General features: G+C 41.7%; 1 protein-coding gene across 13 annotated transcripts in view; it reads left to right on the plus strand.

Moving 5' to 3' along the window:
- LOC127372612 (band 4.1-like protein 1) overlaps positions 1-12,364 on the plus strand; it is an 80,745-nt gene that overhangs the window by 46,534 nt on the left and 21,847 nt on the right. For all 13 annotated transcript variants that reach the window (XM_051416524.1, XM_051416521.1, XM_051416528.1 and 10 more), the window contains exons 4-11: positions 3,635-3,739; positions 7,973-8,015; positions 8,212-8,287; positions 8,654-8,872; positions 9,229-9,316; positions 9,431-9,583; positions 10,977-11,074; positions 11,536-11,711. In XM_051416524.1, coding sequence (XP_051272484.1) covers positions 3,635-3,739; positions 7,973-8,015; positions 8,212-8,287; positions 8,654-8,872; positions 9,229-9,316; positions 9,431-9,583; positions 10,977-11,074; positions 11,536-11,711 — 958 coding nt within the window. The remainder of the gene's footprint in view (positions 1-3,634; positions 3,740-7,972; positions 8,016-8,211; positions 8,288-8,653; positions 8,873-9,228; positions 9,317-9,430; positions 9,584-10,976; positions 11,075-11,535; positions 11,712-12,364) is intronic.

The following is a 12,364-nucleotide window of genomic DNA, read 5'->3' on the forward strand; positions in this document are numbered from 1 at the left end:
AGATGGTTCATCGAATCACTTTCCTCATTACTGTTTCATTAGACTCGCCAAAGTTAATGACTCAACTGAAATCTACTAAATCTAATCAAAAAATGTAAGCCTCAGTCCAAATCTAAGGGATCAGGGTTACTATTATAACATTTTAGAAAGCTCCTCTAGAACCACATAAGACATTATCTGTTTTCTTTAGCTTGAGCAGTACTCCTTGTGAGAAGTTAATTCATTTTCATGTGTAAAATTAGTTAAGTGACTCTTCAACACTGAACCATTGGGTGCTTTGCTATACTGTATTTTGTCAAACGGGAAAAAAAAGGGTTAAATCATGTTTATATTCCCCTTACTAAGGTATCAAAATACCCTTGTTTTGGTATAAATGCTGATTTTGTATTGGCATTAATATAAAAAAAGGGGGTCAGAGGATGTCACTTTTGTCCAATAAAAGCCTTCAGCACAGGCCGCTAACAGGGTGCTTTGAAATCTATAGTTATTACATGGTTGCAAGCCAGGTGCAACCAAGGAGAAAATAGAAGAGCAATGTTATTATGAACCACCCCTTAGGTTACTTATGCACAAGTGCATGGAGCTTTGTGTGTGTGTGTGTGTGTGTGTGTGTGTGTGTGTGTGTGTGTGTGTGTGTGTGTGTGTGTGTGTGTTGTGGTGTTGTGGTGTTGGGGGGAGGGCTCTTTTTATGTGTGAGGTAAGAATATGAGGAATGCTACACTTGCACCAACCTCTCTCTCAGCGCTGTGAAAACATTCAGAAATACCTTTGGACCTTTTCCCCACCACAACAATAGTTCACATTATGGTTATGAAAGCTTTTGTGTCTAAAATATCCGCCCACCCTCGCAGCACTGCCAGTCATTTGCCAGTGAAGGCTGTACAGAGCAGCCTCTTGTCAGGCCATGCTTTTTAAAATTCTAGTTTGGTGAGAGCCTTGGACCTCCAGGTCATTGGCAGGCTTGCTCTCGCTTCCTGTCTTTAATTGATGGGGTGGAACTTCATGCCTGAAATATCCCAACCTTCCTCATGCTTCCAGGAGTTGGTAATAACAGCGTTGCGAGAGGGCAGGCCACACTTTGGGAGCGCTCTCCCAGGAGGAGGTGCCGCATTCATGGGTTAATTAAGTCTCTTGTCATGGAATGCGTGACTGAGCCTCCCGGTGGTCCTCAGGCAGGAGTGGAGGCAACATGCCCTTATCCACTTCTCTCACCCAGTCTGCTCACAGGGGTGTGATCTGCTCGACTATGCATGGTCAAGCATGGCCGGACCGATGTGCAGAACAGGCCTATTTGGGGTGGAATTGAGTGTTTCATGCTGGTTAATTGTCTTTTTACATTGCCAAGATTCTGTCTTGGCAATGCAGAGATCATTATTGAACAGTTGAATATTGAATTGCTCCAGAGCAGAGAGCGGATAGGCTGGATCACCTCCGTCATGGATTATTAAGACTCTGCATGCTGATTTGTTTATTTAATTTAGCTGGCTGCTGTTGATATAACACTGCATACCTGCTTTACATTGGCAACGATTCTGTTGGTGACATGCTGACTGACTTGATGAGAGCTTATAAGCACTTCCCAAGTGTTGCTCTACCATCCTTTCACCCATAATGAGGCAAGGGCGAAACTCTTCTTCAAGTCTTAGCCTTGAGATATTAAGAAACAAGACAGCAGAGGGATAATACTGCATCTGTTTCCCTGGCAACTGCTTGCTCAATCTCCCTGTCACCTCGCAAAGTAAGCCCCAGGGAAGGAGGCACTGTGTGTGTGTGTGTGAGTATAAGCCTGTCAATGTGTGGTCTAAACATTAACATACTTCTGTTCTATAACAGTGACATATGAGCCCATGTCATTATTTAATTTGCTCTATGAAGTCAATGAAGTAAAACATTTTTTGATACAAGCATTATTTTGCAAAATTGGCTTCCTGGGCAGTAAGTGATGTGATTTCTCAAAATAGGTCAGGATGTCCTTTTAGCTTGTGCTGACTGGTGAATGAAGGGATGGTCCTTGATGGTTTTTCTTCTTGATGATGATCACTGTTAATCAGCGCAATTAAGTAACTGTGCTAGTTGTTCTCATTTACATATTTTTCTGTTGTCAGACTCAGAAGTAGTGTGAAATTTGATCACGGCTCATGAATACTACCTTCACCAGCAGTCATTACTGTGCTGTTGCGCTGCAGATTTTTTAGAATTGTTATTATGTGATCTCTACATTGTCTGACAAATTGAACAAAAATACGGGTTAATGACAGCAACTGTGCTGTGGGATCAGCTATGTTGACATTTAAAATGACTGATCACAAAGAAAGTTTGTCCCTCACATCCATGTTAATTCAATTTCAAATCAATCAATACTCAGGACAAGGGGATTCAATTACTCAAAATCCGATTAGTGCTATTCTTTTTTGTAGATATCAGGACTCCACACAGGCAATAGAGTCTGGCCAGCCAGGTTTTGACCTTCAAGTTTGGATGCATGTGTGTGAACCTCTGAGCCACCATGGCAACCAATGTCTATAGTTTTTTTAAACATTGTATAACAATCAATCCAGTGTGACAGGCACTAGATAATCAAATCCATGGTAAAAACATGTCAGACTATATTATATAGTATTATAGGTTTATCTCCCTTACTTAGCAGTATACATTGCAATAGCCATGACAGTGTCGATATATTTCAACTATTAAATGGATTACAGTGACATTTGGTCTGGTACATATCTTCATTGTCCCCAGAGGATGAATTTCACAGTCTTTGGTATCCCCCTGACTTTTCATCTTGTGCCATCATCATATAAAAATGAATGACATTCCCAACTGCATTCATTGTACTTTGTGTTTAGTACTAACAAGCAAATGCTAACAGACAAACACTCAACTCAATAAGATGGTTGAATAAAGAAAGCATTACCCGCTTAACATAAGTATTGTCACTGTGAGCATGCTGACATCAGCATTAAGCACCGAATACAGCTCCACAAAGCTGCTGGCACTCACGGTGTCAACAATGGACATTGTGAAAATATCACTTGACATATTTGACCAGTTATGATGGAGTTACTTCTAAGTTAGTCGGTTATTTTGATACAGTTCTTGCATCAAGGCTATATACCAAGGATACACTAATCTGTGCCAAAGGCTCCTTCTGTACTGTGTGGATTCTTTGTGCATCCTAATGTTAACTTCCACATTGAAACTCCCCCTTCAATGTAAAAACATGAACTTGTCACTTGAATGTAGAAATGTTCCTGAAATGGTCCCCCTGAACTCTGTCAATCGCAGATGAAATATCCGCTTACAGTACAAAGACCAATCTTCCCCAACAATTCACAAGCCATTTTTACTGTCAAGTGTTTGATGTACACCGACTGGGACACAACACCAAATGGCTGTGCTGTTTTATTGTGTGCAGACCCAGAAAACAGGAAAGCAATCTTTGCAAGCGCAGCTGTCTAATGGGGTCTGGCGTTGGTGACCCAAGTCTTTCCCGATAAAACTAGCTATACCAGTAGTAGACTCTTGTGCACTTATAGTATCATAAATGTAGTAGATAATCTTTCTGATGCTTTCTTCTGCAGTGATGTTGACCTTTTTACTACTGCTGTGTCATCTGTGTTTGTTTTTGCAGAAACACTCCAAAGGACAGATCCTGATGGACATGGTGTGTGAGCACCTCAACTTGCTGGAGAAAGACTACTTTGGGCTGACCTTTGCTGACACAGACACCCAGAAGGTCAGTGAATTGTGTGCCACAATAACCTCGTGGGACATTTCAGTGCATAAACACGTTGCTCACAGAAAATCTGTATTCCTCTCACTTGTTGGCTGGCTCAGCTCTCTCAGGGGGGGCACTATCCATCATTCAGAGATGAATGGAAAATGGAAATTTCCATGCTCTGTCTGGCTTTGGACAACAGGCAATTGAAAAACGTGTGCAGTTGAAGAAAAGATGAAAAAATACCTAATCTATTTGCAAGATGTATATATGAAATTTAGTTATACAAATATTTCTCAGAGGCGGAGCCAGCAGACATATTCTCACTGGTTGAGTTGAACCTCCATTGACTGAAGCCTGAGAAACAGTTACTAGCTTACCTTTAGCCTATATATAGGAATTTTAACTAACCATAACCCTAATATTTGCCACCATGGCCAACTGGTCACACCAGACTGAGTAAGGCTGTAGCAGGAAAACCCCATAACGTGTATTGAATTCAGGCAAGGGTGACTTTTACTGCTTATGAATCCAACATCTAATTTAAGTAAGGTTGTGTTATTTTTTTTAGATTTGTAGAGAAGGTTATTTGTGGTGCTAAAAGCATAAATATATACATAGCATACAGGGGAGCTGTGGCTCAGAGGCAGAGCGGGTCGTTCCTTAATCGGAAGGTTGTGGGTTCAATCCCCGGCTCCTGGTGCCACATGTAGAAGCATCCTTGAGCAAGATACTGAACCCCAAATTGCGGTGTGTGAATGTGTATGAATCTTAGTTTCTGTTCGATGGACTTAGTCATCACTGTGTGAAAGGGTGAATGTGGCACGTAGTGTAAAAGCGCTTTAAGTGGTTGGAAGACTAGAAAGGCACTATACAGGTTTATACATTTACCAGACATAATGTCACATTATAAAGTTGTTTTGGCAAACAACTGCCTATTCACATCTAGAAGACACAACATTAGCACTTCTTTGGTGTCGTGTCTCTGGCCACCTCATGAATGTAAGCCTAGAATTCACTTTGTTTTTGAGATGACAGTTCCACCATCTCAAGAGGCCCTCTTAGGAAGTGGTGGAAATAGCCCTATGTGAAAAGTGTTGACAGTTCTGCATGAAATATCAGGGACAGATATCTCAAAAGCTGGCCACATAAAACAAAATTTTTGTAACTTTATTTTGTCAGAAATACTCAGATTCTGCAGTTCTTTGGTTCTGTCCTCTGAGGTTTAATTATTTCTGCTTCTGTTAAATGTGTACATACATTAAACTTCAATCAGCTCACAGATCAGTTTGACATTTGAAGTAGAAGGTCTGAATATGTTTCCCAATGATCTGTGACTTGTTATTGTGCACAGACTAAACTTATTATCATATAATGGAGTAATTTACACTGAACTGACGGGTCCTAGCTGTTGGCTCCTGAGAGCTCTTTGTCAGATGTGGGTTTTGAGTTTTGATTGATGTGAGCCTCCCTAAGGGTATGCATGTGACTGCAACAGGCTACAAAGGAACCTCCTGCTGTTTGAAGATAGGAAAGATGACAAGACTAAGTCCCTTTTAACATATGGAGCGTAGCCTCTGTCACCATCGTCAGCTTGTGCGTGCTTTGTCTGCTCACCTGTTGTAACTTAATGCGTGTTTGGCGGCTGAGGCTCTGGATTGAGCATGATCTCGGCCCATGCAGACAGGTTAACTAGGGTGTTAGAGAAGTAAACAGGCTTGAAGTTCAAATATTTTCCTTAGGCTTAGATCAATGTGACAGGCTCATCAAAGACGGGCTTATCAGAGCACAGCTTGAGCGTACTGTCTGGGGTCATCGCTGATTGGTAGACCAAATAAGCTTGAGAATTGAAATGTCATTTCAGATGCCCTTTCGCTGTCTCAGTTGGGAGAACAAGGATTTAATCTTCACCCTTCGGGAGAACATTTATTCCGTGTGATTGCTTTATGAACTAAGGTCGCAAAAGCAAGAGCGAAGCAGTTGGTAATTAAAAGTTCTTCCTGCTTTTCTGCAGAGAAAAGCAAAGCAGCAGAGAGCGCCTTACAATTGAGTGCTCTTTGGCCTTGGCTGATATAAGACAGATTCAGGGGGACGATAAATGCCTGTGGCTTATTAATGTCTTTAGCAGCCTGATTAAACGCTGGAGGAATATGTGTGTTTGTGCCAGTGTACATAAATGTGTGTGTGTGTGTGTGTACGTGAAAGCATAGTTCAAATTGCAAGAGATGTTTGCATTTTTCAACCTTTCATGCTCCTGATTCCACTCTGACTGATGTGATGCCAGCTTCCAAAAAGACTGTCAGCATTAATAAGCAACTGCTGTGTGGTATTCAGGTTAACAAAGATCACTGTCAGCTCTGTGCACCACAGGCAGCATGCAGCTGTGTTACATCCTGCAAACACCTGTTTATTATTGTTTGTTCTGAAAGAACAACAGTGACATATTCCCATAGATTATATGGGCAGGCCCAAAACAAAAAAGGTTGTAATGGTACATAGAAGTCACAGTTCGGTTCAGTTTAGGGTACGGTTCAGTGTGAGTTTGTTACAAATCCAGCACACATGAACACATGAACCATTACAGCCCTACAAAAAAAGTAAAGTATGATTCAGTGTAAGGATTTCTGGTCCAACTTTGTTTTCTTAGAGAAGGGAAAAAACATCTGAGGAAATGTTTTGACCTATGGCGAGGGTTATTGAGGGCTTCTCATCAATTCATCTCAATGAATGGGGTTTTAGACATTTCAAATATACGTAACACTTTGTATAGGCTTTTTTCAAAGTATGCCACTAAGACCTCTTCTATACCAGCATAGAGGCACATCTCCTGTTTAAAAGATGACCCAGATGAAGGCTGCAAGCTCAAATGTGTTGCTCTTACAATAAAGTTGTTGCAAAAGTTCAATACCATTTGAATAGCACACTCAACATAAATTGTCAACCAGTAAATTGATTTCAAGGAGTCAAGGAAATGTATTTATCATTATACAACACAAGGCTGTATAATCCTTGTGTTGTATAACATCCTTAATGCTACACACATAGAAATAGATCATTAAATGTATATAATAACATACAGGGATACACCCAGGTAATAGTTCGACAGTGCATCTCTAATATTCCCATCATTAACAAGACAGTAATGATAATATGCTTTCATCTTCACAAAAAAAGAAACAGTGTCATCGACGTAAACAGTGTACCTCGGAGCACGGTCCGCCCGCCAAGTGCTTGATTGAGTCTCTGTAAAGATGTGGGCACAACAGTCTCTGATTTCCTGTTGTTTGGCCAGCCTGAGTCCCATTTTTATCCACACCAGACATTAGCCAAGAGCCGCCTTAAGTCCGAGCTGGGCCAGCATGGCTTTCATCTGGCTATCTTCCCTTTCCTCCCTTGAGTGACCCACCCGCTGTAGTGGGCTGCTTCCGCTGATCTGGCTGGGGGGATTGTCTCAAGGTCTGCTGCTCTTTAATCCAAACCCTGTGCTTCCTTTTCTGATGAATTTAGGCTATTTCTGTCATAGGAAAAAAAAAATCCATATTTAAACAAAAATCTAGCAACTTGGAAGCAGCTACCAGGCGCTGCATATACATGCTCAGCCGTTGCCAATTTATAAGTAATAGGCTGATTACAAGGGTTTCTAAAAGGACAAATTCTGTTGCTATATTGCCGTAACTGGAAGGCTTGTCATTTCTGAGGAAATTGAATTGCCATATATACCAGATAAAAGGCCATAGGGGAAACAATAGTGTAATAAGAAGATGAATATGCAATGGGAAATTCCACAGAACACCCCAAATAATTATAAAACCAATTTCAGCAGGGTAAAAGTACTTGAGGGAGGTATTTCATTACTCTCTCCATTGCCGTCAGTGTGTTGCTGTGATTTACAGCTTCTGTTACAACTGAGTCAGTGTGCACTGCACCACTGATGTGTAGCTCCAGCCACCAAATCAGAATTGGTTCCCATATAGGTAAAGCGGTAGACTAGATGGTGGGATGTGATGAGCTCAGATAGGTGGCTGGCTGGCAGTGATTTTGCAGCACAATGAAGAAACAGATGCTAGAATTAAATCTGCTCTCTGCACGTTTGAGAGGCTCAGCAGGGGAGGGCTCAGTTTCTTTATTTAACCATATGGAAAGGCTTTCATTAGGAACACTGATAGCAATTAGAGCAAAATGTGACACCAGGGTGTGCATTAAGCCATGTTTCTAGTCTGCCCTGTGTGAATTCTGCCTTCTGTCTTTCAGAACTGGTTGGACCCCTCCAAGGAGATCAAGAAGCAGATGCGCAGTAAGTGTCTTTTCCAAGTAGCTGAGATGATAAATGGTTTAGTATTCAATTAGTAAAGTCATAAATTCAGATTTGATACCGTACAAACTGATGCAAAGTTTTGTGTTAATCTGTTAGATTTCTAAATACAATTTTGTACAGTGTTCCTCAGACAGACACAATAGCTAACCTCCCAGCTCTTGTAATTTCTCCTCAGACTCTCCATGGCACTTTGCCTTTGCTGTCAAGTTCTACCCTCCAGACCCCTCCCAGCTCACTGAGGATATTACCAGGTAGAATACATCTTTACCACACACACTCTTACTGTATCAACAGTTGTTACTCCTCTGGCTGTGCTGTCAGAGGCTCTTCAGAGTTAATCACATGAGAAATTGCTTACACATGTCAGTTCTGCAGGTGATTTGCCAGTTTTATTTTCCTAAAGATGCGTTTACATAAAAGTATTGTAACAATTTACATGGCACATTCGCCCCGGTGTCAAAGCAACCCAAATCCCTCTCTCCTTTTCGAGGATTAGACCTGGAATGCTACTAACTGCCGTGGATTAACTACGCTGAATACTTGTTGGAGCTTGCCTTGGCTCAGGCTTGTTTGACTGCCAACACCCTCCTCTCCTCCCCTTTTGTCTCATCTGACAGATACTACCTGTGTCTGCAGCTGAGGGATGACATGCTGTCAGGTCGACTGCCGTGCTCGTTCGTCACTCACGCCCTCCTGGGCTCCTACTCCGTTCAAGCCGAACTGGGGGACTATGACCACGACGACCATGGCTCTGACTATGTCAGCGATTTCCGCTTTGCCCCCAATCAGACTCGTGAGCTGGAGGAGAGGGTGATGGAGCTCCATCGAAACTACAAGTACTGGACACATATTTATCCACAAATCCCTTGGGATGATGGGCTGATGAGTTTTCCCACTGTGTCAAAATACTACATCATGCATGTGACTGATAGATGCCATCACATTTCCACCATTGAGATGTACACAGTGAGACTTTCTCAGTTAGACAGTCTTAACCACTCTCTGATTTGGCATTGCTTTTTGGCATATGCCCAAACATAATGCTTGAGGGTATGGATGGGAGGAATTTAGAGTTGGAGATATCAAGGATATTACCAAGATAATTCTGCTCCCACTGTGCAAGATTATGGGTTTATTATTTAAGAAGGGCTGTTGTTGTTGGTTACAGATATTACTGTAATTCTGCCCACAGGGGGATGACTCCAGCAGAGGCTGAAATTAACTTCTTGGAGAATGCAAAGAAACTGTCCATGTATGGTGTGGACCTCCATCATGCTAAGGTTGGCTGTTTCCAGAGTTATTTAATATGCATGAAAGTGGGGTTTTCACGATCCATACATACAGTGTTGCTCTTTAATCATGTATGCCTCTTCGCTGTCCCTCGTTCTCTGTAGGACTCTGAAGGGATTGACATAATGTTGGGTGTCTGTGCCAACGGCCTGCTGATTTACCGCGACAGGCTGAGGATCAACCGCTTTGCCTGGCCAAAGATCCTCAAGATCTCCTATAAGAGGAGCAACTTCTACATTAAGATACGACCTGGAGAGGTATGGAGTATGGTTAAAGGTCCAGTGCGTGGGATTTAGTGGGGTCTGGAGGTGTAAGTCCTGATCGCATTAATTTTTAATTCCTGGTGATTATACACTAATGTGTACCTATGAATACCTATGAACATTATATTCCATATTTGACAATAGCGCCTCCTAAATGTCGCACACTGGACCTTTAAGGACAACTAAAAAAAGGGCACTCTATCCATTTTAAACATTAAAGTTTTTTACTCGTCATGGTTAGTGTTACTCAATTAAAACAACTGTTATGGAATGTCTTCACTAGGTGATAACAGTGATGTCACCCATGTTAGGCCAGCAGCTGGTTAGCCTCGCTCAGCATAAGGACTTGAAACAGGGGTAAAGCACCTCTTAAGTTCATTAATCAACAAGCCGTATTTTTTAGGGGTGTTATGTGTCATCTAGGAGTCTCTGCTGGTTGTCCAATGACAGCAAGATTCCAGGGATTAATCTATAAAATATAATGTGTTAAATAGTGAGCTTTAGAGGTGCTGGGTCTAGACAGAGCTAGGCAAGCTGTCCCCCCTGTTTCCTGGCTCCAGCTACATTTTTAGCATACAGACATAAGAATATTACTGATCCTCTGATCTAATTTTCTGCAAGAAAGCGAATAAGCCTATTTCCCGTAATATTGAACTGTTCCTTTAAGCCATGGTCTCAGATTTTGAGTACAGTAACAGCTGATGTTCTCTTACAGCTGCTACTGTTGAAAGCCATTGCAGAAATGAATGTGTGGCTGGTTGAGCAGAAGCCTGTAAAATCCTCTGCTTTATACCATTTTTGCTCCTCTGTCCGGCCAGGGTCTATATTCTGGCCCTCCTCATTGTGCTGTGCAGCGCTGCAGCTTATCCTCCATGCTGAGCCTCAGTGTGACAGGCTGTCTGGGCCAGACCCAGTCAAGTGACAGAGCCACACAGTGAGCCTGTGGTCGAGCCAAATAAAGAGCCCCTTTAACGGAGCTGCTGCAGCTGCAGCCACAGTTGGAGTAGAGGGATAAAGAGTGTAAATATAGAGCCATGAAATAGTTTTCCTCCCTTTTTGCTCCCAGTGTCAGAATATTGGATATTATCCTTCCTCTGCCTTGATCTGCTCCTTTCCGTCCGGTCGGCAAAATCCATTTCTAAATGTGTTTGCTTATGTAGAAGTAGTATCTCGCACAACATAAAGACTGCTTTATTGATTGGGCTCAGTGTTCATGAAAGGATGAAATGAAAAAAAATTTACTAAATTTTTTTATGAATATAGGTTTCCTGTAGGCCACTGATAAGTGCTGAGGTGGCCCCCAGCAAAACAAAGTAAAAACACCTGCTGTATCCCCCACACCTTTCTTCACATTTCTCTCCATCTCCCTCTCCTCTCTCCCCTCCAGTATGAGCAGTTTGAAAGTACAATCGGCTTTAAGCTTCCCAACCACAGAGCTGCCAAGAAACTGTGGAAGGTCTGCATTGAGCACCACACCTTTTTCCGGTAAGAATCGATCTAGTCTCATGGTTGGAAGGTACCCGTTCAATGCCTATCCAGGCAGACAAAACATGTCTACGTGTACAGCTTCATCCGGAGCAAACACACACATTTAATTATACAGTGCTTTGTCCATCATACAGTAACCTCTCTACAGTCCCTCCACTTTCATTGCCACCTCGGCTTTACCAGTGATATTGTGATGAATGTTGAATACTTCGGGACTGTGTGGGAGGTACGAGGAAACAGTTCACACATACAAGGACAAAATGATAGAGCTCAATATGTAGCTAGCATGCAAAAGGCTAGCACTAGCAGCATTATATACTAGAAGCTGGCTTGAAATTCATATTCAATGTATCACAATTGAAACTATTTCCAATTTCAGCATTCATCCTACTGCCTTTGGTTACATGGTACGGTATGTAGTCAAGAATGTTCACTGATTATCGTTTTTGTTTTCACAGGCTGGTTTCTCCAGAGCCTCCTCCTAAGGGCTTTTTGGTGATGGGTTCAAAGTTTCGATACAGTGGAAGGACACAGGCTCAGACCAGACAGGCCAGCGCTCTTATAGACCGACCGGCTCCGCACTTCGAACGCTCCACCAGCAAGAGGTACCTGCTGTCCAGGAGCTTGGATGGAGGTGAGACCCACAATGGATACTTGTGCTGTAGGCAGTCATAAAGTAATGCTGCAACATTAGCAGGCAAAGGTGGACAAAAGACAGTCTCTGCATTTGAAAAGTTAAACTATTATTAAATCCATCTGGTGATTGCGAACAGTTCGTGATCTTATATTAATACATCTGCATAAGTGATTTATATGTTATGCAAATAATTTGGTAACCATGGTAACACATATGTGTGTCTGCAAATGAGATTTTCCCTGATACATTAGACAGTCACAACAAGATGTTATTCATAACATGCACCTGATTGGCAGTTCAGTTATACTAAAGATGTTCATAATGATAATTATTAAGCTCTTTGTGGCACCAAGGAACATAAATATACACCTGATCTGGCGATACAATAAGCAAGGCGATACATTGCAATTAAAAAAAAAAAAAAATTTAAGGAAACAGATTAACAAACATAACAAACTCACCACCATATGCATAAAATCAGAGTTAAAAAAGCGTATGTTTTTTATGCAACTGTAACAGTGGGATCTGCATTTATATTTCTCACAGTCCCTGTAACATCCACCATCACGGCCCTCAGTTTACAACACTGCTATCATTTTTTATAGTGTTTCTGAGAATCAATGCAATATTACAAAACAAAATATCACGAT

The sequence above is a fragment of the Dicentrarchus labrax genome, unplaced genomic scaffold (genome assembly GCF_905237075.1).
Source record: "Dicentrarchus labrax unplaced genomic scaffold, dlabrax2021, whole genome shotgun sequence".
Taxonomy (NCBI): Eukaryota; Metazoa; Chordata; class Actinopteri; family Moronidae; genus Dicentrarchus; species Dicentrarchus labrax.